Source organism: Eublepharis macularius, chromosome 9 (assembly GCF_028583425.1).
Source record: "Eublepharis macularius isolate TG4126 chromosome 9, MPM_Emac_v1.0, whole genome shotgun sequence".
NCBI lineage: Eukaryota > Metazoa > Chordata > Lepidosauria > Squamata > Eublepharidae > Eublepharis > Eublepharis macularius.
This window is the reverse complement of record NC_072798.1, coordinates 68,904,407-68,930,773: the sequence shown is the minus strand read 5'-3', so window position 1 is coordinate 68,930,773 and position 26,367 is coordinate 68,904,407. Positions and strand designations below refer to the sequence as shown.

Below are 26,367 nucleotides of genomic sequence, written 5' to 3'. Positions count from 1 at the left end.
TTTTTTTAAAAAAAAAATAGTTGTGTTTTAATGGCTTTGTATTACCATCTTAGCTGTAATACATTGAAACCCCCACCTTGTATAGCTTCTTTAAGTTTTCTTAGTGCCGCTCTAGCAGTCCCTCTTCTGGCATAGGCTTTAGAATAGGAAGAATCCAGTAAAACAGCTTGACTACAATCTTTCTCTGCCTCTTCGTATCTCAAAGAGAATTTTATAACAGATTACTCATTGCTGCTTATCACATCTGACATTATTTTTGGTTTCTTACAGCTTATAATTACTCTAGCTTGACATTCAAACAGTGAAGAAACACGAAAGTGAAGTGTAATGGTTAGTGTGTCAGACTACGATCTGGGAAAACATGGTTTGAATTCCTACTCTGCCAAAAAAGCTTGCTATGTATCCTTCAGCCAGTCACACTTTCTCAGCCAAACCTGCGTCACAGTGCTGCTGTGAGAATAAAATGGAGGAAAGGAGAAGGATGCACGCTGCTCTGGATCCCCATCCGGGAGAAAGGCAGAGTACAAATAAAATAATAAATAAACGATTAGTATCAATTTGTGTACATCAGGTCCTAGACATGTTACCTGCTCCTTCGTTTAAGCCACTTTCAGTGTCATTACATTGAAAAAGTGCTTGGATTAATTAGGGCGAGGATAGTAAGTCATCTATATTTTAAGCTTACAATTAGAATTATTTGTAAATTGATCTTAGTGCTGAACATTATCTTGACACAGCTTTAAACTATTTTCAGGCTGCCATTGTTATACACATTTACTTGAGAGCAAATCACCGAACAGAATGGGACTTATTTCCAAGTAAACATGCATAAATTCTACTATCAGTGTCATGAATGAAAGTGGTGCTTGCATGATGTAGTTTCTCTGCAAGGGTTTCAATTTTATGCACCAACTGCTTGAAGTAAGCGCAGCTTGCTTAAGTGCCGAAGGAAAAAAAAAGGCAAATTTCATAGAATTTTAAGGGTAGTAACAGAAGAGACTAGTAACTGAATTCAGACAGCCGTATAATCCCCCAGAGTTTATGTCAAAGGAATTCCCACAGGAGAACTAAATACAAGATTGCCTACTTAATGCATGACTTAAAGAAAGTTGTGAAAATCAGTTTAAACCTGACACCTAACAAAATATATGGAGGAGTAACTACAAATGCAGCACCACTCACTTTTGGATTTTTAGGTAGGCCATGGCTCTGTTTGCTGGAAGAAGAGCATTGGTGCCATCTGCTGCAATTCCACGTGTGTAACATTCAATTGCTGCTTCATATTTACCTTCTTTGAAATATCCATTTCCCTATGATATTTGGGAAGAGAAAATGACCATTTATAGAACAAGAAGTCAATACATTTATACCTATCGATAATATGTTGAAAAACAAATCTATATTAAATGGATACTAGGTGTCTCTAAAGAGCATCACTAACCTCAGTAAGCAATTAAGGAAAAATTATATATTAGAAATAAGCCCTATAAATGTAAGATTATAAAAACAAGGCAAGCATTAACCTTATCAGTACTCTGGCTATTCATCCTTGCAAACATAACACATCCTGTCAATAACAGATTTCCTAAAGCAAGGCCATCTGTTACATAGTAAACAATGAAAACAAGATGCTGGCTACTGAGAACTGATTTGTAAGTGGCAAACAGGGAAAGCACCAATAGTCGTAACTCTTCATTGTGATGTTCAATCAGGGTTACAAGCAGGTTACGACCATGCTAGGCTGACTGAAAAAAAAATCCAGCTCAATTACTTGCTTAGAAAAGATCCTGGTCCTATAACAAGTATTTAACAGCTAGTTATTCAATAACATTTCAGCCCATTTCTTCTATTTGACACAGACACACTGAATTAAACTCCAGTTCCACAACTAATAGCTTTGCTATGTAAAAACACTCCCAAAATTCTAATATATGACCCAATTACTGTAAAATGCCAAACTTTCCCACCCCAATTCTTGTTAAATATTTTTGTTGTATTTACCAAATCTTTTTCCGCAATAGCCTTTTGCTTAAGCTGTTCCATGCTAGTTTGTTTAATTTCTTCTACAGTCTGTACACTTTTGTAGGTATCTGTTTCTTCAGACTGGGAATTGTCTTTTGACATGACAGCCTGAAATAAAAAAGGATATAATATATAAAGTGTTTTACTATAAAGCAAAACAGTTACAGTATCCTAAAAACTTCTTTACCTGTTCAATTTTCCGGAGTTCACTTTTTGCTTCAAAGTTGTCTGGATCCAATTCTAAAGCTTTTTCATAATCTAAATAGTAAGATAACACATAAAAAGTTTTTTCAAAATAAACATGGTGTTAAAGAGGAAAAGGAGGAAGCTGAACCATTAGAAAAATTAAGATTAGATTAGAAACTAATTTATTGTGTGTTAATTGTTTCTTACAAATGAGATACAGATCATCATAATGATATATTTAAATGAGGTATACCATATACTATACAAACTGGAAGATTACATTGGACACATTTATGGATTGTCTACAGGTAATAACAGAAAGCCTATAAATTCTAAATTTTGACTGGAGAGTACAAAAAGCGTCCCTCAAATTTCAGAACACTGTTATTATTCAACAGATTTTAACTAGGAAGGAACTACAGGGGAAATCAGTAGTTTAACATATAAGTTAACTGAGAAATCAAATGTTCTTTATTCATATGCAAAGCAGTGGGTTGGATCCAACCAGATTATCTGCTGGTGAAAAGGGAAGGAGAGGTTATCTTTGACCACACAAAAAGGCTACACTTAGAATTGTAGAACCTGAACTTTTAAAAGCTGTATGGGATGGGGGATGTCCTATGAACAGGAACTGGGTGACTCAGCAAAAAAGCTGAATAAATAGCTCAGTAAAGAGTATACATTTTAAAAACAAAAAACAATAAAAGAACCAAACATACCTTCTTTAGCACCCTTAAAATTGTATAAAGCAAAGCGAGCTGCTCCTCTTCTGGCATAAGCCTTTGTATAATTTTTATTTAAGGCAAGTGCTAAGTTACAATCAGATTCTGACATGGAATACCTGTAATAATAATGTAAGTTTGTTACTCAAAACACATGTCCATACAATACATATTAAGTGGAGACACATAAAACTTCACAAAAAAAATTTGGGGGGGGGGGGGCGCGCATTTCTAATTTCTAATTTATACTGATGGTGAACTGGACAGAGCATTCAGGAATATTACATCTTTCACTATATACTCTTCCTCACTGTCTCAGTGTAGTTTGTGGTTTACTATTTGTACTCTTTTCCCACAATAAGTCAATGCAGGTTCACAATACAAGGCTGTTTCAAAACGACCTATCCCTGATTTAAAGTAGGTAAGCGTATACATCTTTGGGGAAGGCATGGCATTACATTCTGGTTCTAAAGCACCACTATTATTAAATTCATGGCCTGTACTCCTACTTCACAAGCAGGAAGCTTCTCTGGTTCAGGGGGATACTTGCAGAGCACGGGCATGGTCCACAGCTTTGCCTCTGCGCATTTATTTGTCCACCAGCTCTCACTGCTATTACTCTGAGCAGACAATTAAATAAACCTCAGTAGACTACCTTACACATACATGCAAATTTTGGGTTACTCCATGTCTCTATGCTGGAATTATTTATCTTTTGGTAACATTAAGGAATATTTATTGCTCTTAATATCTTCTCTTGCTATATGATTTAGTCCTTCATCCATTCGCTCCAATCTCAAATTCATCTTTATCAATATTTATTTACTCATAACTTTTTAAGAAAATAGCATTTTGACTGGTGAGCATCATATGCCTGTCTCTCACAACCACTTAAGAAACCAGTATTTCTTCTCCTGATATCAAAGGATCATGGAAGCAGGTGATCACCAGGAGAATTACCAAATGGTTAACTCCTTAGTCAAAAGATAGTGAAAAAGTGGAAGACCGGCTTCATGCTCCATACCAATTGTCATGGATTTAGTTAGAAATATACGGGAACTGTTGCTGGATTTGACTGAGAAGATCATAGATTTCTTTGCGTACAGAAACGTGGCTAGCCCAGCTCCACAGCTAGACATGCCACAAAGGGAGTCTAGAGGCCTAGAATAGAACAACCTTGGAGAACAGCATGAAACAGAGGAGTAAACACAATTGTATGGCCTTGTATAGATTAGAAGAGCCATCTAATCCATATCAACAGATACTATGTGTTGAGGCCCAGGTGCAGAGAGTGTCTGAGAATGACAGGAATCTTCACGTAAGTTGAAGATATACTTCAAGAATGAGCGTACTGGTTGAGGGTCAAAAGACATGCATATATATGAAAAACTTGTAATCACTAATTTTATATAGACGTTGTTAAGACATGTATTGTCGAAGGCTTTCATGGCCGGAGAACGATGGTGGTTGTGGGTTTTCCGGGCTGTATTGCCGTGGTCTTGGCATTGTAGTTTCTGACGTTTCGCCAGCAGCTGTGGCTGGCATCTTCAGAGGTGTAGCACCAAAAGGCAGAGATCTCTCAGTGTCCACTGAGACACTGAGAGATCTCTGTCTTTTGGTGCTACACCTCTGAAGATGCCAGCCACAGCTGCTGGCGAAACGTCAGGAACTACAATGCCAAGACCACGGCAATACAGCCTGGAAAACCCACAACCACCATCATTGTTAAGACAACTTGTAGCTAAAATGAATTAACCATTTTTATATACTTTAAGAAGATGTTTCAACTATAGATAACCTTGACTGGTGTTGGAAGTCATAAGATAATTAGATAGCCAAGAATGTGACCCCTTTTGAAGTGGGACAGTTAGTTATTGTTAGGAGATTATTTTGAAACTCTACAAATTGGAGAAGCTGAATTGATCAGGAGCTTCTTCCTAGAAGGGACTCCTTGTCTGTGACCTGCTTATCTTTGGGTCAGATACTTTCTTGGACTCGTGTAATTGCTCTCTTTTAATGATCTATGTAGTTATAATGGATGGTATGCTTTTCTGTTGATTGAGCTAAAATTAAGAATGCTGATTGTCATGTTTTAATAATAGCAATTTAGAATGGAAGCAGAAATTCTGTAATTGTATTACTTGTGCTCAATACCCGTTAATGAACTTAAAACATTATTTTTGGTGTATCTCTTGCCAGGAGTTAAATGATTTGACATATGAAAACTAACTAGATGCTTAGGGCTTCTCAAGTGCACGCCCATACCTGAATCAGGTCTGACCAGAGTCATCCAGAACATAATGGCATACGAAAGAAACATGGCACCAGAAAACAAACAGGAAAGGAACTATAAATTAAATCTGAAGTTGTCTCAGCAGAGGAGCTGCAGATATGACATGACATTTGAGGTTTGGAATAGCAGTCTTGGGGTTACAACCGAACCAATATAAACTAGCCATCCACATTTATTTAAGGAAGAGGTATTCTATTTCTATCCTCCCCTATTTGTCAATCTGTCTCGTGGCTACACCCATGAATTATGCATACTGGGAAGTTGCTATTTATTGAATGGGAGTATCAGTTTTACTGCTAGTACTATTTTTCTTCAAATCTGAATTCTGACCTTCCAAGCAGCACAAGATGCTAGAGATACTTGGTTTCAAAACAGTCTGCAATGTTCCAAATCTAACAATAAAGCATTTATCGGCACATATTACTAAATGTATTATGGTGTGACAGATAACAGTTACTACAGCAAAACAAAAAAACTGGCAGCGAGTTTTGAAGCCTGATCCCTGTATCTTTGAGTGGTTGAAGGTGGGAGAGGTAAAAGACATTAGAAAAACTTGGGATGTGTAGATTCTCTTAACTACATTCCAGTGTATCTTTACTCTCAAGAGTTTTGCTCCAACAATCTTCTATCAATTTTCATGGAATAGTGAGGAGTAAAACACAAAGACTAAAAAACAGAATCCTACTTCACATTTCACCACTGGCTGTTGTCACACGGCCATAAATTTAGCGCCAAACTAGCGCCATCTCCGCTGAATGCTCTCCTTATTCCGTCTCTCTTGTGATTTCGCCATTCTCCCCAGTTCACACTTAGTGACTCTTTATGTCGTCTTCATCCACTTCCGTGTGAATACCCTGGATTGACTATGAACGCTTTGCAACACCAAAGCACTCACTCTCCCCGATCATCTGTCTCACCTAACACTGATTCTCCTGCCCTACACTCCCACAAGCCCCAGCGCGACCTGCAATTAAGCCTCAAAGTAATTTTTTTTTTAAACAGTCAGCCTTATAGTGCTGTAGCGCTATTCTGCCATGGGCGGGAAACCTCTGCTACCTATCATGGTTGGCTTTTGGGTTGGCCCAGCACAACATTGGTATAATAGAAGAGTGATATAGCGCAAATATGCGAAAAAATTTTTTTTAAAAAGGGAGGGATTTTTAGGGCCCCGTTTCCAGAGGCACTTTGACAGACAGTTGAATTGCGCTTTTCCCTTTTAACGTGACTGACTGGAAGCGCAAGCAGTTGTCAAAAGGTGGGAGAATCCGTTCTAATAACGATAACAGAAGAAACGATTTCTAGGGCAAAACTGACGAAATAAGGGCCCGTGTGACGACGGCCATTGTCTACAATGTCTGTGAATACTGGGTATTTTTTTTTAAAGTTCATGGGTGTGCATTTCTGTGACTGAGAGTCAGGATCCTAGGAAAAGTGCACCCCTGCATTGCAACATAAACCCAACAATAAAAACAAAAGCCTAGTCCTTTTTGTGCCAAATATTTTAGGTATGAAAAAGGCTAATGTTGAAAGCTTTCTTTGATAGGTTTTTTTTTTTTGCACAGAAGAGTAGAACTTGAATTCCTTCGTAGAAGTGAATGACAGAGTGCTTCAGAACCAGCACTTCACTTAGGTGTTTTCTGCATGCACGTTCAAACCAGGTTTTCTGGATATTTGATTAATGAGGACTGGATCCACTTTGAGACTCTGTGCTTCCACACTTGAGAGAGTCAAACAGAAATTGTGTCTTATTTTCTGCACTAGAAAAATGCCGTTTCGGCTGTGGACTTTCTGGGAAACACATCATCTTCATCAGTTGATTAGCTTAGGACACATATTCGTCAGTTGATCGGCTGAGGAAATGTGCAAGTTTTTTAAGGCACCAAGGTTGCTATGTTATTTTTAGAAATTAAAAAGCACCAAAAAAGAACAGACTAAAAAGTACAGGAAGCGCAGAGTACATATTGCTGTTCAACCAATCAGGATGCAGGGGGATACAGGGGATTGCAAAAGGCAGGGCCAGGTTTCACACTGAAGAAAACATTCTGCCCTTTTAAAAAGCCATGATTTGACTTCACTGGAAAAAAGGCATCCAGTTATGTGTGCAGGGAGAAAAGCTGCAGAAAAGACAGGGAAAGATTGATTCTGCAGCAGGTGCAGCCTTTTTCCACACCGAACAAAAAAAAGTCTGGGAAGCAGTTTGGAGACTGAATCGGGGTATTTTGACCATGAGTGCAGAACTCTGGAGAGAATGCAGAATGGGGCCAGAACCAAATGAAAAAGCACCATGTGGAAAGAACCTTAGAAATGCCTTCAGGTGTGTGCTGAAAAGTTAAAATTAAATGTATGTTTTTTGCCACTGAAAGAGCTAGCTTTAGCTTTGAAGTTTTTATTCAGGCGTTCCAAACACAGACTTGTTTTTTCCTGGGATCTCAGAATTTTGGGGTCATGGAAATGCAAACCTATGAGGATTTTAAGATAATAAAGTCTCCTGATGATCAGTCACCAGAAAAACAACATGGACCACCTCTCAGACTGATTGCTCATTCAACCCATCGCATTTTGATCTGAAGAGCGTTCAGGGGAGAGAAGTCTAAGATTTGATCACAAATATACCTTAACAGGATTTGTGATATTCCCTAATTAAAGGAGTAGTTTTTATATTTCTATAAGAGCATCAAAAGACAACAGCAACATTCAGATTTCTTCAGTTGATGGGCTCTTTTTATTAAAGCACCTGTAGATATTTAAGTAGTGTATTATTTCTGCCTTTAGATTCTTCCTTGCTTTGCTGGCAATATGTACAATATCAGAATAGGGCTGTAGTTCTTATATTACTTCAGAAAATGAGGAGAAAAACCCATCTTGTTCCATTTTGAAAAAGTTAAGACAAATTAACTTTTGAATCTGGAAGCAGATTAGTCTCCAAGGGATTTTAGCTTAAGTACAATAGTGATATCTGGATGTGAAAGCTTGAAGCAGTTGAAACAGAACAAAGGTAACAGACTTTTTAAAGAAAGATGGTAATTGTTTAACAGAATTGACCTAACATACATTTTAAGATGAGCACACAATGGATTAAATTATGACCAACCTCCCTTTCTTGTGATTATTGATCAAGCAAAGTACAAAGATATTAAATGTAAGTCTTACTTTTTCATTCGAAAAAAAGCAGATGCTCTGTTTGTTGGCAAAACCGGATTGTAAGGATCTGCATTCATTCCCTTTGTGTAACACTCTATTGCGGCATCATAATTTCCTTGCTTAAAATAATTATTGCCCTGTTTTTTAAAAAAGAAGAGAATACATTGGCCAGTATAGCAACTACTGAAAATTCTCTCCTCCCTATTCACTTACCTTTTGCCGGCTTCTGGAATACAGAAACTTCGGAACTGCTATCTATGCCTAGATGAGACTGGTGTAACATATTCTACATGCCACTGCCCTTCAAGACAACCAGAAATGTCAACCAGTTTAAACTGATGCTACTCAACTGTTAATGGGTATAAGTTGCCAAGAACATACTACTCTTATTTTTAAAAAACTGCATTAGATACCAAAACGTTCTGGGTTCAGTTAAAGTGCTTGCTTTAGCCAAACAAGCCTTGAACATTCCAAGTCCTGATATTTGCTATGATCCTCTCCACCAACACAAGCTTTGAGGTCACCCAATAAGGACCTGCAAAGAGCACTGTATCTTCTGGAAGCTAAAACAACATTCCCAAAGAGCAGGAACTTTTTGGTGAAAGCCAAAAAACTCTGGAGTGCTATTTCCTGGGAAGCCAATTTGCCCTCTTTTCTTGCATCCTTCTGGAGGAAGGTGAAGATGTTCCTTTCAGCAGCTTTGATACTGTTAACATAATATTCTTTCTCTGGGCTGGGGGCATTAATTTGTCACTTTCACTCATAATTAGAAACACGTTCCAGAATGTGATATGCTAGAATAGTTACCCATCTCTATGAGAATTGCCTAAACGACTCTTCAATGTTCAATCTTGCTGCTTATGCTTTTAAACAAGCAGTTAAGCGTGCTGATGACACTCAAATCTATTTCTCCTTTTTATGAGATCGACAAATAAAGGTGGCATCCTGAGAAAGCATCTTGGATCAGAAATGGACTAGATAAAGAGAAATTAAATTCAAGGTCCACTGAGTTTTTTGGAGCTAAGCTTTTAACCAATAGCTCTATTTGATTTGACTTTGCTTTATTCTGATTTTTTTAGAATTTTAGTTTTAAATTCACTATTGTGCATGCCATTTTGGATTTGGGTTTCTAAGTTGCTTCGGTATGCTCCGTAAAGATTCGGAGCATACTGAAGTGATGGGGGAGGGGGGAGGCCACCCCCAACCTTAAAATCCCACCCCACCCTTTAACCCCATCCCCCACCCCACTTACCTGGTCAGGCTCCAGCCACCATTGCGGCTGGCCGGCAAAGAGGGCCTTCCCTGCCATTGCTGCAGCCGTTGTGGCTGGCCGGCAGAGAGGGCCTTCCCTGCCGCTGCTGCGGGCGGCCAGCAGAAAGGGCCTTCTCTGATGCCGGCGCTGGCACAGCTGGCCAGCAGAGAGGGCCTTCCCTGCCGCTAGTGCTGTGCCGGTGTGGCTGGCTGGCAGAGAGAGACTTCCCTCCCACCAACACCACGCTGGCGCAGCTGGCTGGCAGAGAGGGCCGCCACCACCAGAGGCCAGCGGGGAGACAGGAGGGCCTCCTCCTCCAGCCGGTGCCAGGTAAGTGGGGGTGGGGAGGAAAAGGTAGGTATGGAAAAGTTTAAAGGGCCCTGTCGCTTGCCCCCGGGCCCCCCGAAGCATTACAAATGCTTTGGGAAGCTTTGTTTCAGTATTTCCAAATCTGGCCCCGATTCGGAAATAACGAAGCTTTCCGAATCAGGCCCAATAAAGGCATTTTACCCGAATCGGATACCCAAAGTGCACACCCCTAGTAATGACATTAAAGTATTTCTTTTTTTAAAAGCGTAGATGCCAATAATCATACAATCAGCTTTTTGTAAACCCTCAGGAAGAGGTTCATCACATCTTGGTACCACAGATAGCACAGCAATGGTGCTAAATAAACTATAAATCAAAGCTGTGATCCAAAGAGGCTTCAGTGTACCATGGGGGATTTTTTTACTTGGTAGACCTATTTTCCAAGTCATATCATAAACTGTAGACCTTTCCATCGGTTTTAATGTATTGTAAGGGCTTCCTTAAGCATGTGAAAACTAGTCACACATTCACAAAGAAATCTGGATGTCCAGTTTTCAGTTTTAGACAGGTGAGAATCATTTTTGAGACCACATACCAAACTAGCAAACTTTTTCAATGTAAAAAACCCCCATATTGTAAGGACACAGAGACAAATTACAATAATTCAGATCCAGCCAAAAATTGATTGAGGGGGGAATCAGGAGTTACGTGTCCCTTATTTTAAAACATGGCAATAACCTTTTCTTTCTCAGCAAGCGCCTTTTCTGTGTCTATATGAATCCCATCTTCTTCGGAATCTGACTCTAGAGACACTGAATCATGGGTGTTGTCTCCCTTATCCAGTTCTTCAAGTATCTTATCCTGAAATGAGGTACATTTAAAGACACTTAGAAGTTAAGAACTATTATAACTGAAGTAGTAAAGATACTAAAAAAATCATTGTGTTAACAATACCAGTTAGGTCAGTAATTTAAATTTACACAAACATGTAATACAAAAGGAATCCTGTTTTTTTTTTAAACTGATGTCTATGAGTACCTTTAGATTACTGCTAGAACACGTAACTCCATCTAATTCTTATAAAGATTAACTTTACCAGAAATACGTATAATAGAATGACAGCATATGATTACTGATGTGCTACCTCATTCTATAGAATACTTGTCAAATGAAGATTTTTAAAATGCATATTTAAAGCCAGAATAGTATCACTCAGTTGAACAGCTGCCTATGAAGGCTTCACGAAAGAAATCTCACAAAGAACAGCAGCAAAGGCAAAGAAAAAGTTCCAGTTTTGCAGCTTCTAACCATCTCACAAAGAATGACAGAAATTAAATTCTGAGAGTGTATTTTAAAACTCCTCAGACAGTTGTCTGAATTCTTGAATTTCAGCCACCTTAGTTCCACTGGTTCTCAATTCTACTGCTTTCAATTTGAACCCTATGCAAAACATGGTGGTAGATGTTGGGTTGTACCACAGCAAATCTAAGTGGTGGTGGTAGTGGGAATATTATTTCACAGTGTTAGAGTCTCCTGATGTTAAAAAACAAATAGTGCACTGGGTGATGATGAACCAGTTTACTGTATATACTTTTTGATGTGTATGGGAATGCAACAATATGAAATCCCTTTCTCTCCTCCCTAGCTTTCCCTAACTTATTCTACAGAACGTAAGAATGAAATCTATTGGAGTTGTCTTAAAAACAACTTTCCTGGAATAGAATTTACATCAACTGAAATCTTCACTTCTAAGTAAAAAGGTTTAAGATATAGTGCAAGAATGCAAATCTAGCAAGAACTAAGGAACCTTCATTTCGTTCAAAACAGAAATGCTGATTAATCCAAGAATTCCCTCCTTATTTCATGGATTAGGCAAACATATATCAAAATGAATCACATAGCAAAGGATAAACAACACATATTGCTGATATTTATTGGCTTTTAAAGTAATAAATACAGTTCTTGAGGAATATTTAATTCCTTAAAATAGGGAAAATGTAGACACATAATAAAGTGCAAAAAAACTAGATTGATCATATTAATCATCAGTGAAGGTGAAATTTGCCTAACACATACAAAAAAGAAAAAAAATCCTTTTCAAAATTCACATATGGGTACATGAATGGCAGTACATACACTGCCCCCTAATGGGACGTTTCTTTTTTATTAATTGTTGGTAGCTGGTGTCAATCAACCAACCATTAGTTTTTAAATGTGAATCTTTAGAGCCATTTGACTGTTTAAGCCTTCTTTAATGCAACCTTATTAAAAATGCAACAACTCAAAATTGTATTTAAAAATACTGCATAAATTTTAACAATACATGCCTACACTATACAAAATAAAATTGTGAATTGATTTAATCTTATCATGAACAAGTTTACTCACCACATCAAGCTTTCCCCATGCTTCATAATCATAAGATTTTATCCTATTTTTTCTGTTTTCTTCAGTGGTTTTCTTAGAGACTGCTTTAATTTTGCTCTTTTTTTTCTTATAAGCTTCATTCCGAATTGGAGGTAAATCCTAAATAGAGTAAAATGTGGCAATCACTTTCACACAACATTAAGTAATTTAGAAACAAACTTCATTTAAAAAACTGGGCTAAGTCAGTACAACATCAGTAATGGCCTATTCACATCTTGCTGCTTGCAATTAGTCTTTGCACTATGAGCTCTAGATGGGGGGCTGCATCTGCATCAAGAGACATACCCAGCCACATCAGTAGGACCCAATGAGGGTTGCAGTATAGATGCAGATTCACATCAGCATCAATCTCCTGTAATATAAAAACTGCACATGAATGCCCCTTTGATTGATGGTTTTCAAGCAAATGTCTGTTTGGAGCCGCATTTCGTGGGGGCCGGAGCTGACGTCATTTTTTTTTTAAATTCGCATGCATCGTAATGTTGCGATGTTGGAACCCATCCCCCCTGTATTTGCTGACTGGGCTATCCTGTGCCCACTGGAGAAGCAATTGGTGGCAAAGTTCTGGTGGAAAATATGTACTTTTCATGCTTGTTCCACTCTCTCTCTCTTTTTTTTTAAGCCAAGCCAGGAAAGGGGTAAAACGCTGCTTCTTCATTCCCTCCTGACAGCTTCCCTGCCACTTTGTTTTGCAAATAGCTGTGCAAAATGTTTGTTTTTTCCCCCTCTTTGGCATTAGGATAAGACTCCTGGAGGAAGAGAAAAACAGCCATTTAACCCTTTCCTGGCTTTTAAAGCCAGCAGGGAATAAGCAGCAACTAGGACTAGTTCCTGGCTTTGAAAAAAATTATTAAGACTGTGTGCATACCTGGGAGGAAGAAAGCAAATGGAGAAGAAGCCTTATGACCCTTATCTCGCTTTATTGATAAAAATGGCAGAAAAGAAGTTCAGAGAGTTGAGCAGGGTGGGAGTGGTTACTGGCAGACAGATCAAGCAGCTCCTGGGGGAAAGGACAAGGGGGGCACGAGAAGCAGAAAGGGAGCTTTTGATTCTGCATGGATATAACACGTGCCAGTGGTGACTTGGCAGGGGCTAAAAAAAATCATGGAATGCGTGCAGGGGAAAAAAACAGGGAAAAGATGGACAAAAACCATTTCTGCTTCCCATGACTCATACATGTGGAACTATGCAGAACATAGGAAGCAGAGTAGATTCTGAAATGCTGTACAGTAACCATGTGGAAAACATGTAAATTTCCCAATGGCAGAATGGAACTTTCCTGCTTTCCCCTTCCCATTGATCTCCACAATGCTACTTCTGGAGAACAGAGAACCAGAATGGAGAGGGTCTGCAGCAGAAATAGGAAATCAGCAGAAAGTTCCAGTTTACTCTGGAAACAACTGATAATTAATGGATTCTGAATTACAAAGGCTGGAATCAGAGTTGTGAAGACAAATTGAGGGTTCCCCCCCACACACACACTTTGAGATCTGTGTCAAAAATGTTTTAGCACTAATATCTTATTGATTTGATGGTCATCTTTGCATTCTTCAAGGAGCTCAGAGTGGCATACATAATCCTCCACCTCAACTTTATTGTCAGAGCCTGTAAGGTAGGTTGAAAAAAGTGTAACTAAAATAAGGACACTCAGTTAACTTTGTAGGGGAAGAGTGACTGGAACCCAAGTTTCCACAGCTGTAATTCTACACATTAACCACTTTATCATTCTAACAATTACAGCCTGTTGTCAGCACTATTGCTCAGGCTGCCTTCACCCAGAAGTAGTAGTACCAGCAGACAACTTCCTTAGTCTTCTGAAAGCCAATGGGTATTCCGCACACATACAAAGAACACCTCGTTGTAAAAGAAATGAAATCTCAGTACAGTTTCAACTTCAGATACAACATACTGATAGTTTCATGTGGGTAGCCAAGTTGGTCTGTAATCAGGGCCAGTGCCAGAGTTTCTGGTGCTTGAGGCCAGGGGGGGAGGGCAGCTTCAGGACTGCTCCTGCCCCCTTGCACGCAGAGCATGCACACGCACCTGGACTGCGGGGCAGCAGGCGGCTGGGCAGGAGGGCTGAGAGGCTGCTGGCCCAGCCAGGCACGGTGAGTGGCTGGGGAGGCGTGCGTGCGTCCTCCCAGCCCTTCCGCTCCCTAGCTCCGAGCACTGCCCTGGACACCTGCCGCGCCTGGCGCTCCCGGCCGGGGGCACGTGCTGGCGGCAGCAGCAGCAAAGGAGAGCTAGGAGGCTGCAGTAGCTGCGGGCCAGACATGGCAGGCAGCCGGGGCAGTGTGCAGGCAGCTTCCCATCCCTCCTGGTCAGCCGCCTGCACGCTGCCCCTGCCAGCTCCGCGGCTCACGCCTCCTCCCCCAGTGCCCCCTCCAGCACCTCAGCGCTGGAGGCAATCGCCGGGCTTGTCTCAATGGAGGCGCCGGCCCTGTCTGTAATAGAAGGGAGCTCTGACTCTTGAAAGCTCGTATGCTGAAAATCTAATTGGTCTTTAAAGGTGCAACTGAGACACAAATCTTGCACAACATACAGATACACTGTAAAGCTGGACACCACATACAGCTAAACTGTAATGCTACTGCAACTAAATCAGTTTTGTCGTTTGTCTGATACGCTTATAAAGAACTTTCCTGCCACTGCAATAAAGGCAGATTACAATTCATTTGAATAGTTATCAGTTCCATTTGAAGTCAAAGGGAGTAGTACAGATCAAATTTTAACATCCACATATCTTAATAACATAGCAGGGCATTTACCTTTTCTAGGGTTCCACTCTGCCTCATTAAGTCCGAATCCTTTTCTTTAATATCCTTTTCCCAGCTTTCTAAATCTTTCACAAAATCTTGTAGCTCTTCTGCATTTTGCCGCACTTGCAGCTGCAACTCTATTGCTTTATTTGGTGAAGTCATTTGGTAACCTTATGTGTTGGGGAAAATGCAGGCTGTTAAGAAGCATTTGAGAAATGTTTTAAGGGGAGAGAGATGGGACACATTATGAAAACTGAATAATTTTGTAGGGTTCAATCCTTCAGTTAGGCCAAACCTGTTCTCCCATGAAAACTACAGAGTTTGACGTAACCAGCAAGCTTAACCCAAATGCAGCTGTAGTGCAATATCTTTTAACACAACCAAATGAAAAGCAGGATTTCAAGTTCTTCGTGCAGTATGTTCAGTACAAAAACTGTACTATCTATCAAGACCAAGAAAAGGGAACAGATAACTCTGTTCACTATTTAGTGACTATTTGGACCAAACTAGATGATACAGCATTCCCAAATCCACCTCATGGACACATGGCCATTTTAGATCCTTTTTAAAAACTTGAATACTGCTGAAAATGGCAGGGGGGAGGAGACATGATCCCCTCATCCTCCCATGCCATGGTCCCCAGCATTGACCCTCCCCTTTACACTGTTTTTTAAAAACTGTTGGATCTAAAATGGCACCATGGTGAACTTGGGGGAGGGGGGTCATGATATCATATAGTATGGCCCATGCTTCCACGTGCCAGTCTCTTTGTAGCTTTTTTTGCTTCAAATACAGAGGTATTCCGAACAGCAATGGAGCACCTACATGGCAGTTTCCCCCACGCAACAAAAAAGACTACTTTGCTTCCTTTTTTTTAAAAAGTAAACTGGGAGCTCAATCAGATAAGCTAACAGATCATGCCAACAGACTGCTCTAGCACAGTACTGTTTATAATAATCTAGAAACTGCCGATTTAAAGGGGCGGGGAGGGGGGGGAGAAAGAAACAGAAAAGCCCTTCAATGGTGCAGAATAAGAAATAGCAGAGTACGTTTAGGCAAGAACAACAGCACCGACGAGGCCTTAAAAATGAACACCTTCCTATTTATAGCATGCAAAGGCATTTTGATAGCTATCTTTCAAAAAAAAAAAACCCATACCGAACCAGGTTTAGGAAAGACTGCAACAAAGCAAGGGGAAATCTGGAAAACAGACCATTAAGGGATGACGCCTGGGGACCTCCCGCCCAAACCTATTCCAGTTCAGATGCTGACACAGCCTCTTTATAAAACCAGCCTCAGTCCTAATCAGAGGATTGCTTTATTGCTGTGTTTAGATATTTTCTCTCTCTCATGGACTCACACGGCAGTCACGACATTTCTTACGGTGGAATCCTAAGTAGAGTTACTCTAGTCTAAACCCATCGAGGCCAGTGGGCTTGGACTGAAGTAACTCTGCCAGGCTTCAAGAGCGAAAGCGAGGGAAGAGGGGACCTGCGTGTATCTGGGGAGAGAAGGCCTCCTTCCAACCCCCCCCCCCCTCGCCATGATTTTTCTCTTCCCGCTAAGAGTCTCGCTGGTTCCAAGGATGCTCCGAAGGGCGGCTGAGCGCTACGAGCACGCGACAGACTTCCCAGACGGAAAAGCCCCCGCCCTGAGACCCCCTTACAGACCACTCCTTGGCAGCGCCCGCCCCAGGCCCGCAGAGCCCCGCCCCACTCGCCTCTTCACCTGCGCGGTCCTGATCAAGTCCGCTCGTCCGCCGCCGCCACTGAGCCCGCGCGCCCCTTTCCCAGAATCCCACGCACAAGAAATTAGCGAGGCGGCGTCAAACGTGACAGCTTGTCTACTCTCAGCTTGTCTGTGACTCTCTCCAGTCCGCATGCGCAGTGTTCCAGCTCCTGGTTGTCATGGTTACCAATGCCACCCGCAGAGAGACGACCCCTTCCAATGCTGTTTGTGATTGGAGGAGAAGAGGAGGCGGAACAGAGAGGTTTTCCGGCAGGATTATGGTTACGGTCGCCGGCAAGGGACAAGGGAAGGTCACAAGCGTTTCTTCTTCCGCTGTTCTGTGCTGGTGCTTGAATCGCTGAGATCGACCCCTCGATGGCCCCAGAGCAGCCACCACCGCCGGGGAGCAGCAGCAGCAGCGCCGAGGAAGAGGATGATTTCGGGTACGGCCTCTTCCCGGAGCGGCGGCGCGGCGAGGCGAAGCAGGCGAGGTCCTTTCTGTACAACAGCCTGTTCACCTTCAACCATAAGTGCCAGTTGATGCTGAAGATCGCCCTGGACTCCAGTAAGTGGTTGCCTTGCCTAAGACGAGGGGAGGGCAAAGCGAGGCTGCGCTTCCTGGGCTGTGTCTGGGCAGGAGGGGAGCAGACATGGTTGGCAGTTTAGAGGTTGGAAATTCCTGGAGATTTGGGGAGAGGGAGCCTGGGGAGGGCAGGGTGTGGGGAAGACCCTCAGTGGGGTATAGTGCCATAGAGTTCACCCCCAAAGCAGCCATTTCCTCCAAGGGAACAGATCATTGGGGCCTGGAGATCAGTTGTGATTCCGGGAGCTCTCTAGCCAACACCTGAAGGTTGGCAACTGTAGTGAGCTGCCATGCTAGTGAGTGACAGCCCTAGTTTCTGCTAAATTTCCGGCCAGCGTTTTTGACTTTCCATAGTTGCCACTTTTCAAGATCCAGGTTCTTCGCCAGGGAAGTTAACTTTCAAAAAACAGGAAAGGGCTTTTTGCCAATACATGCATGCATATGTCAGCAGGGATGCAAAATCATTAAGCCCCTATTCACACATGCAGAAAAGATAGGTGGTGGAACTGACTGCAGAATGCAGCTGGAGGATCACCTTTTGGAGTGTTCCCCTGTATTAAAAACCTTCCTGCAAACAGGAGATTGCTGCAGAGTTGGTAGAACTTTTCTCATTGTTGAGGCAGCTTTCTATTGACACAGAGTTTTTAATTTTTTTTTTAATGTGAAGAAATATTCACAGTTGAATCTCCAGCCTTCATTCTGCTACTTTATTTTTCTGCATGTAGGGACTAGGCCTAGGTGACACAAAGTGCCTGGACTGACATTTCATGCACTGCTGCTGTCAAGCTGTTTTGGCTCTTATTTCTGTATTTCTAGACAAAAGAGCAAGCACCTTTTTTGTCAGTAGGGGCCAGCCAAGTACAGAGTAAAATGTAGCTATAACAGAGTAAAATTAAGTCTTTAGCAATATAAGCCCCTTCCCCTTAGGGAATTCAATCTCCCTGCACACACACTTGATTGTGTACATGGCGTTGTGGAAATATCATAAGGTAGCATCATTGCAGTATCAGGTCACAGTCTCATACTGCTACTAGCTGAGGACGTGCTCCACAACACAGAGGCTATGTTTCATAATTTTCCACTGGCAAATTTGTTTCAAAGCAAGTCTCTTTCTTTCCATGAAATCTGAAATTTATTCCTTTTTAAACTCTCTGACTGTTTTCCTAAAGCTTTGCTGCATGTCTTTGACCTTTTCTATATGGTTCACATAAGACAATTTAGTTTAGAATGTAGAAGTTTTATGCTACTCAGAAGGCCTCTGCCAAGAAAACTTGCAGTTCAGTCCTAAACAGAGTTACACCCTTTTAAGCCCATTCACTTCATTTGATTTAGGAAGCTATTTCCATACGGATTGTTTTCTCTCGAGTTCAGTGCTGTTTTTCCCTACTTCCCCAAAGGTGGGAATTCTGAGAACCTGAAGCACACACAGATTGATATAATGATATTCAATTGCCAATTTAAAAATAACCTGGAAAAGCACCAGTGGCACTGCATTGGCAGCTGCAACAGCCTCAATGGAGAAACTACACAAACCTGACCCCATGCGGCAAACACCTTTGTTTAAATTGCGCTGTCAACCAGTAAAAGAGGTTAGCTTATTCTTGTCCTTTTGCTGTCTCTCCTTTGTTGAAATGTAGGTTGTAATTCTCCAGGTACATCTGTAGCTTATTTATTCATTTAATTTTAGAAGCAATTTACTCAGATAAGTGATATGGTGTGAGTGGAGGGAACATGAAATAATATAGCAGCAACTTCATGATCAGAGACACTCAGACAAAAACTCTTGTTTGTGGACTAGATGCTTTGCTCACTGGGCCCCCTGTGGATGCTTTCATGGAGGCCAAGAAACAGTCAGTATCCAAAATCAAGAACACAATGTAATACCTTTTATTTTTATTGTCTGAAACGATACAGAACAGTGAGCTGGCTTTTGAGTTCACCAGAACTTTTTTATCAGGTGGAATGTTAGAAAAATTAAAAAGTCCCATAATGACTGATAAATAGCTTGGATTGTTTATTGTTCCCTGATTAGTTACATCTATAAAGTAGTTTGAATGCAACGATTTTTCAAATGAATAATATACTATGGCAGTAAATACTATTAAATAAATAGTCTATAGCTTTATTCTCTGGACAAGAGGTTTGCTTAGGAATATTATCATTGCACTGATGTTTTATTTTAGATCCATATGCAAGATTGCTGCTTGATGCTATGAAGAATTCTGGCTGGTAAGTGAAGTTTTTAAATTTTACTCAAGTTATTTTATATATTTATTGTATTTATAAATTTACGTATTGATAAAATTGGGATTTGCACTTGCATCTCACGTATATCACTGCACTTGGGTTTCTTAGCACTGTTTTCAAAGACCGACACTTTTCCTGTGAAGACTGTGCTGGGTGTGTTAGCGGTGGATTTGATTCATCAACATCACAGGTAGATATCGACCAATATATGATACTCTTGACAAACATACATCATTTTATACTTTATTGTGTTTGCAAAGGAAAATTGTTGCATAATCTTAATAAGGATAAGGAGTTGGTTATATTAATGATTTCACTAGACTGATGATGAGTATTTGTCTTTTTGTTGGGAGAATGTAATGAAGATGTTAAACCTTTAAAAAGGAGTACACACTTTACAAATCGATTTTTATTCATTTATATCCCACCTTTCTCCCTAAGAGGGATAAAAACACAGTTTACACTGTTCAACTCTCCTCCATTTTATCCTCATTACAACCCTTGAGGATGATTGGGCTGAGAATTTGTGGTGGCCTAAGGTCACCCTGCAATCTTCCATGGAGAAGTAGGTCTCCTAGATTCCAGTCTGACACCCTAACCCTCCATTACAAGAGTGGTTTGAATGGGAAGAATCCAACATAGGTCAGGGAAATACAACTAAAGTGGAATGTTTCAAAAGGTGGTAGCTCAGAACTGTTAGCACAGTATTGGTGTCCTATGCAAGAACGATGAATTTCATTTCATTGGCTACAAGCCAGAATAAAACTCATAATGCTAGGAACACTAGCCACAGTAGGCTGGGATTGTGTTAATTGGAGAATGATTTTCCTCCATGTTCTCATTGGTGTCGATTTCAGGCTTTGTTATATGTATAAAAGGCATTTCTGCATTCATTTTCTTGGGTGTGGCCAGAGGATAGAACAGCCTAAGTGTTTTAGCTAAAGGTTCCTAGGCTGGTTTCTCCTTCCATGGACAGGCAAATTTGTGAAGTCACTCCCTACTTTCTGACACCGCTTTCTGACTTGGATATGGGAAACAGATAAGAAAATCTTGTTTTCTTTTTCTTTCTACAATGACCTGCCTGAACCTTTGTTCTCCCCCTCCATGTTTCCCTACATGAAATGTAGGAAAACCAGTCTGTAAATGTTGGAATGTAGTCCATCTTCCTTCCCTTCTTTCACATTTCTGCGTAAGGATATGTATCCCTCTCTCCCCAAATGCTTGCAGCATTGAGGGGAAAAAGAAAGAGCAACACTTTAACCACCTATGCTTGGGTCTGACTAGCTCTAGGAGAACAGTCTATGGCTTGCAGGTCTGAGGTTAATTTTGATATTGCTATTTTTAATGTCTGTTTTAATTCTTTTATTGTATTTTAAATAATAAAGGACATTTTGTTTTCTTTTGTTTGTTACCCTGTGAGCCACCTTGAGCAGGATTCTGGAGAGGCGGCTTATACATTTTGTAAATCCAGTGGTTAAGGTTATGAAGCAAATAGATATAAGTCTCAGGTTAAAATATCATTAGACTTGCTTCGTAACTTTTTTCATATTTGTGTTGTAGATTGTTCTGTGCCAAAACAACATTCGTCATCAATCACATATGAACAGAGTAGTTACACATGAACTTATCCATGCATTTGATCACTGCCGTGCACATGTGGACTGGTTCAACAACGTCAAGCACTTAGCTTGCTCAGAGGTTAGTTAAAATGTTGGACTTGCTTAGATCTAACTTAATAATGCTGTAGGAATACATGTAATACTTAATGTACAAACACTTCGGTAGTCTAGTTCAGCTGAATGATGTTGCGAGCAATGCTAAGCAGGTTTACTCAGTAGGAAGTTCAGTGCTATTTAATATCCTTGGGGTGTTTTTTTTTTTTTTTTTTTGCAACTGATACAAATGCAGCACATGGGAAGGCAAGCAAATTACAAAACCACATATCTTTTTGAGCTCCATGGTATTTTTTAAAATTATGATAAACTTTTTTGAAAGAGCTATTTATTTATTTATTTATGACCTGGATAACCCAGGTGAGCTTCATCTCGTCAGATCTCAGACGCTGAGCAGGGTCAGCCTTGGTTAGTAATTGGATGGGAGACCTTCAGCGAAGATGAGGGTTGCAGAGGCAGGCAAAGGCAAACCACCTCCGTTAGTCTCTTGCCATAGAAACCCCACTGGCAGTCGCCATAAGTCACCTATGACTTGAGGGCAATCTCTACCACCACACATATATTTGCTGGGTTTCCTCCAAAGATGTTCAGGGCGGCTTACAAGATAAACACAAATATGTAAAAAAAGACAGTTAAACACAGAATGAAAACAAAGTTAAAATCCAGCCTACCTTTTAAAAGCTGTCTTAAATAAAACAGCTGTGTTGAAGGAAAAAAGGAAGGGAACCGTTAGGGAATTAAAAATATAGATGATAAATGATATAAGTTGAAGCATCTATTGCCATGCCATATTGCGCACAATTTCTCTTGCAGGAGAAGACTGAGGAAAAGTAGGAATTGAGTAAACTGCGCAAACTGAACCAGCAAAGCCCAATAGAACCAAACTACAGCAAGGAAACCTATGTTAAACCAGAGAATCCTCCGAACTGAAACAGGGAGTGGGTGGGTGAGGCTCACTGGAGCTGCAAAGTTCAGTTCATACATAACCAATAGAGGGAAAAAATACAAGAAATGACTCCTAATTAGTATTTTCACATCAGCAGAATGCCCTAATTCTTTGACCATGTTTTGTAAGATCATCTGAACTTGATCCTTAATGTCCTTTTCTCCGTTCATCCCAATTTAAAGTTTTGGAGGTTTGTTTGTTTTTTTAAAAAACTCAAGAGCATAGATTAGAATCAAAGAATAATACTTCCAATCAGCTCACTAATGTCAGTAAATTAATAAAGAATACAAATGGTGACTACATAATTAAATAATTCCTAATACCTTAAACAGATTGGTGGTGCTTCAACCACCTTGACTTGGTATCTGTGCTGTGGGGGATTATTCATTCAATGGAGTTAAAGGTCCATTTTGAAAAACAAAGCGAGGTTGTTATTGTGCCACACAGGAAAGCCAATGAGGTGATTGCTTGCATCCATTACCCGCCCCCCCCCCCCTGCTGAAGAGCAAGGAGTACAGTGGTTAAGGTGGACAAGTTCCCTGCAAAGGCAGCATAATCATTGTTCTGAATAAATAGTCTCACATGTGAAATCACAAAGATAACCTTTCAGCAGTGTAGGCGGAACAAGTGTGGAATGTTACTGAAAGTTTCTGTGTGAACTATCTGTCAGGTGTAAACAGTTCTTGGGAGGGAAGACAGCATGATGTAGCCCAGTCTTATCTGATCTCGGAAGCTAAGTAGGGTTGGTACTTGGGTGGGAGACCACCAAGGAAGGTTCTGCAGGGGAAGGCAATGGCAAACCATCTCTGCTTCTCATTTGCCTTGAAAGCCTCTAGCTGGGGTCACCATAAGTCAGCTGTGCCTTGATAGCATCTTATGCACACACACAATCAATTCCTAACTATCCAGCAGATTTCTTTTTGCCCCCCCCCCTTTTCTGTAGGTCTAAGCAGATATGATTTAGCATGCAAACATATTGAAATGAAAGGTTATTGGTTCAGCCTATCGGTTAGTGATCTCTTATTCAGAGGACAGTTAAAATATATGTAATTGCATTAGGAGTTCTCTGAAAACATTTTCTGCTGCTTTTTTCCTTTCCCTCCTAGATCCGAGCGGCTAATCTCAGTGGCGACTGCTCACTCATGAACGAAATGTTGCGGTTTAAATTTGGCTTGAAGCAGCACCATCAAGTAAGTTGAGGCTGACCCATGAAAGAACAGGCGGGCCATTGACCTGTTGCTCCTCCTGGGCTGGGGCTGTCCCTGTGATTCTGAGGCTCAGAGACTCTGATGGAAATTGAACTGCAAAGGAATAAAGGGTATCAGGAAGAGTACAGCTTGCAGTGAAACTGACTTGTCCTTGCCTGCTCATCAGAAATCCCTTTACTCCTCTCTCTTACGCAGCACCTTAACCTCTCTCTCTCTCTCTGTGTATGTTTGTTCACACCATGCACACATGAGCACACCATGATAGTAATATGCAACTTCATTTTTTAAAATGAATTTGTTACATATTCAAGCATGCCACCTTTTGTGCACAATTCCTTAGGACAGGCTGAATTGCCTTCCCTTTTGGTCCATTTCACCTCCCCCTCCCTGCTATTTATCCTCCACCCTCCATGTCACTGTAAGGAGTACTATCCCCTTGCTCCTTTTCTAGCTGAAATGAGTGCTAGAATACTAGAGAAGCTCTCTCCCAAACCCTTCCAAAGCAACAGAAGGGCCCAGATGAGGCAGCTGCCAGTTCTTATTCCATACTAAGGAATGTGTATCGAGAGCCAGTGTGGTTCAGTGATTAAAATGTTGGACTAGGATCAGATAGGGCCACTTTGCCATGGAAGTTTGCTGGATGACCTTGGGCCAGTCACATATTCTCAGCCTAACATACTTCACAGGGATAAAGTAGAGGAGAAAAGAACTATGTACGTCACTTGGGGTCCCCATTGGGGAAAATATAGGGTATAACTGAAGTAAATAAAATAAACAGTTGCTATTACAAATGCCTGCCCCAGCCTTAAGGAGCTCATTCTAGATTAGAGAAATACAGATGTGATGGCTGGAAGATGCTTGTTGACTTTTTTGGACCACCGGCTGCTTAGGCAAGTGGAAAAGTTGCATGTTTCAGTTTAGCACTAATCAAATGATCAGTTAAACACTGTTGTTAGTTTTATCAGCAATTGTCTGTCAAGTCAGCGTTCCTTTAGTTGACATCTTCAGGCAATTCAGTATCTGAGGTTCAACTAATGGGAACTCAACTGAGTATAATAAAATGTTAGGATTGGTTCATTTTTGTTAAAGGCAAATTCAGATTATTCCCACCAGCTGTTGCACCAATCATGGCAGCTATTCTCCAAGGAGTGATTCATAGCTAATAAATATTCACCATATACAATCTGATACCAGCTATCAAGCTGAGCATCTCGGTACATTATCAAGGCTACACTGCACATGGAAAATTGAAACTAGTCCCTTTTGCATGAGTTAGCATTATACTTCTGAGCATTCACAGCAAGTGTGGCTTTTAAATATGCTTTTGAAACTACGTTGTAGTTTGTAATTATTGGCACCAATTGAGATACGTAGAGATTTCCTAGCTTGTTACTTGAACTTGTTTTTTTCTCACTTTTCCCAGACTTGTGTACGAGACAGAGCTGTTCGCTCCATCTTGGCCGTTAGAAAAGTCAGCAAAGAAATAGCTGAGAAAGCTGTGGATGAAGTCTTTGACTCCTGTTTCAATGATCATGAACCATTTGACAGAGTGCCTCATAGTAAACAGGATGCAAAATATGCATACAGAGATTTTCAGAACCGCCATCGATACTACACAAACGTATAAACAGAACTGTTCATTTCTAGCTGCTAAACAACATTTGAGGGCAGTTTGCAAGAGATGAGTTGTGCTGAAATGGTGACAATAACCAGAGTCCTACAAGAGGGGGATATCCTTGTTATTTCCTCTTCAGTTCTATGTTTCATTCTGCATAAGAATTTATTCAGAGATGCATTTTTTTCAATGCACATGTGAAATTGTTTGAATATTCTGTCAGGAATTTCTTTTGCATGTGTCTTCCTTGAATAAATAAAATTTCGTTAATAGTTTTTATATACACGTATGTTTTCTTGTGCCTAGTTGGTTGAACAATGAATCATCCGGGTGGTAATCTGCCACAGGTGGACAGTGGCAGAATATGTTGCATGGCGGTACAATTGCCCATGGGAAAAATCTAATAAAATGCGATCAAATGGTGCCATGGCAGCCACTGCTGGAGTGCAAATGACAGGTTGTGATTGCATTGACAAGTTTGGGAGCCTTCCGGTTGCTAGCAGTGAATGTTTGGGTCCATTCAAAGATGCTGTCAGTTCTAAGGTGCCTTCCAGTGTATTTGTAAATGAGTACTGATCAACAAAAATGATAGAACCTGCAGGAAAGTGATATATTAATATTTACGGTTTGAAAATTTCTGACTTACCCATGGGCTTAGACTGGAGTCACTCTGCGTAGGATTTCACTGTTAGTAGTTCCCTACAGAAGCCTTCTCATTAAGGCTTCTGAAGAGATTTCTTAGTTCTTTGTCTGTTCCTTCTGAATGTTTTCACTGTTTTGATATGGTAAATGAATATCCTAAAATAGGTCATATTCATGCTTGTGCATATATGTCTAGCTAGAGTGTTCCAAGAAGAAGCAGGATATTAACCTGAGAGTACTAGTCTGGAGACAAGATAAGGCAGTGACACTTAATAAAAAGAGAGATGCTGTCCTCACATAACTTGCCGAATTAGAATTTAACAATAGATTGAATTAACCAGAGTTTAACAGTTCCTCTTTAAGCTCTTGGTCATCCAATTGAAACTATTGATTAAACCTCTTAATCCCCAGTGTTTTGCACCAGCTGGAGTCTCTGAGTCAGCTTTGAGGGGAGGCCTATATAGAGTGCCTTACAGTAGTCTAGTCTCAATGTTACTATGCTATGAATCCAAGTGACCAGATTTATCATGTCAAAGTAAGGGGCCACCTTCCAAGCTAGTCTGAGTTGAAGAAGGTGTTGTTTGCAGCTGCTTTTACTTGCTTCTCTAACAGCA

General features: G+C 40.6%; 2 protein-coding genes across 3 annotated transcripts in view; one reads left to right on the top strand and one right to left on the bottom strand.

Moving 5' to 3' along the window:
* Positions 1-16,976, bottom strand: part of RPAP3 (RNA polymerase II associated protein 3) — a 28,972-nt gene extending 11,996 nt beyond the window's left edge. The window contains exons 1-10 of one of the 2 annotated variants that reach the window (XM_054988746.1): positions 16,840-16,976; positions 15,121-15,305; positions 12,314-12,451; positions 10,664-10,786; positions 8,374-8,501; positions 2,928-3,049; positions 2,210-2,280; positions 2,002-2,130; positions 1,183-1,310; positions 77-198 (exon numbers count right to left, since the gene is read on the bottom strand). In XM_054988746.1, coding sequence (XP_054844721.1) covers positions 77-198; positions 1,183-1,310; positions 2,002-2,130; positions 2,210-2,280; positions 2,928-3,049; positions 8,374-8,501; positions 10,664-10,786; positions 12,314-12,451; positions 15,121-15,273 — 1,114 coding nt within the window. In that variant the 5' untranslated portion in view covers positions 15,274-15,305; positions 16,840-16,976. The remainder of the gene's footprint in view (positions 1-76; positions 199-1,182; positions 1,311-2,001; positions 2,131-2,209; positions 2,281-2,927; positions 3,050-8,373; positions 8,502-10,663; positions 10,787-12,313; positions 12,452-15,120; positions 15,306-16,839) is intronic. The other variant, XM_054988745.1, reaches the window with a different exon arrangement.
* A 133-nt stretch (positions 16,977-17,109) lies between these two features.
* Positions 17,110-25,392, top strand: ATP23 (ATP23 metallopeptidase and ATP synthase assembly factor homolog). The gene is made up of 6 exons (XM_054988747.1): positions 17,110-17,404; positions 19,606-19,651; positions 19,778-19,859; positions 21,230-21,367; positions 23,395-23,478; positions 24,920-25,392. Exons 1-6 carry the CDS (start codon positions 17,215-17,217, stop codon positions 25,121-25,123), a joined length of 744 nt encoding a protein of 247 aa, XP_054844722.1. The 5' UTR covers positions 17,110-17,214; the 3' UTR covers positions 25,124-25,392.
* The last annotated feature ends 975 nt before the right edge of the window (positions 25,393-26,367 follow it).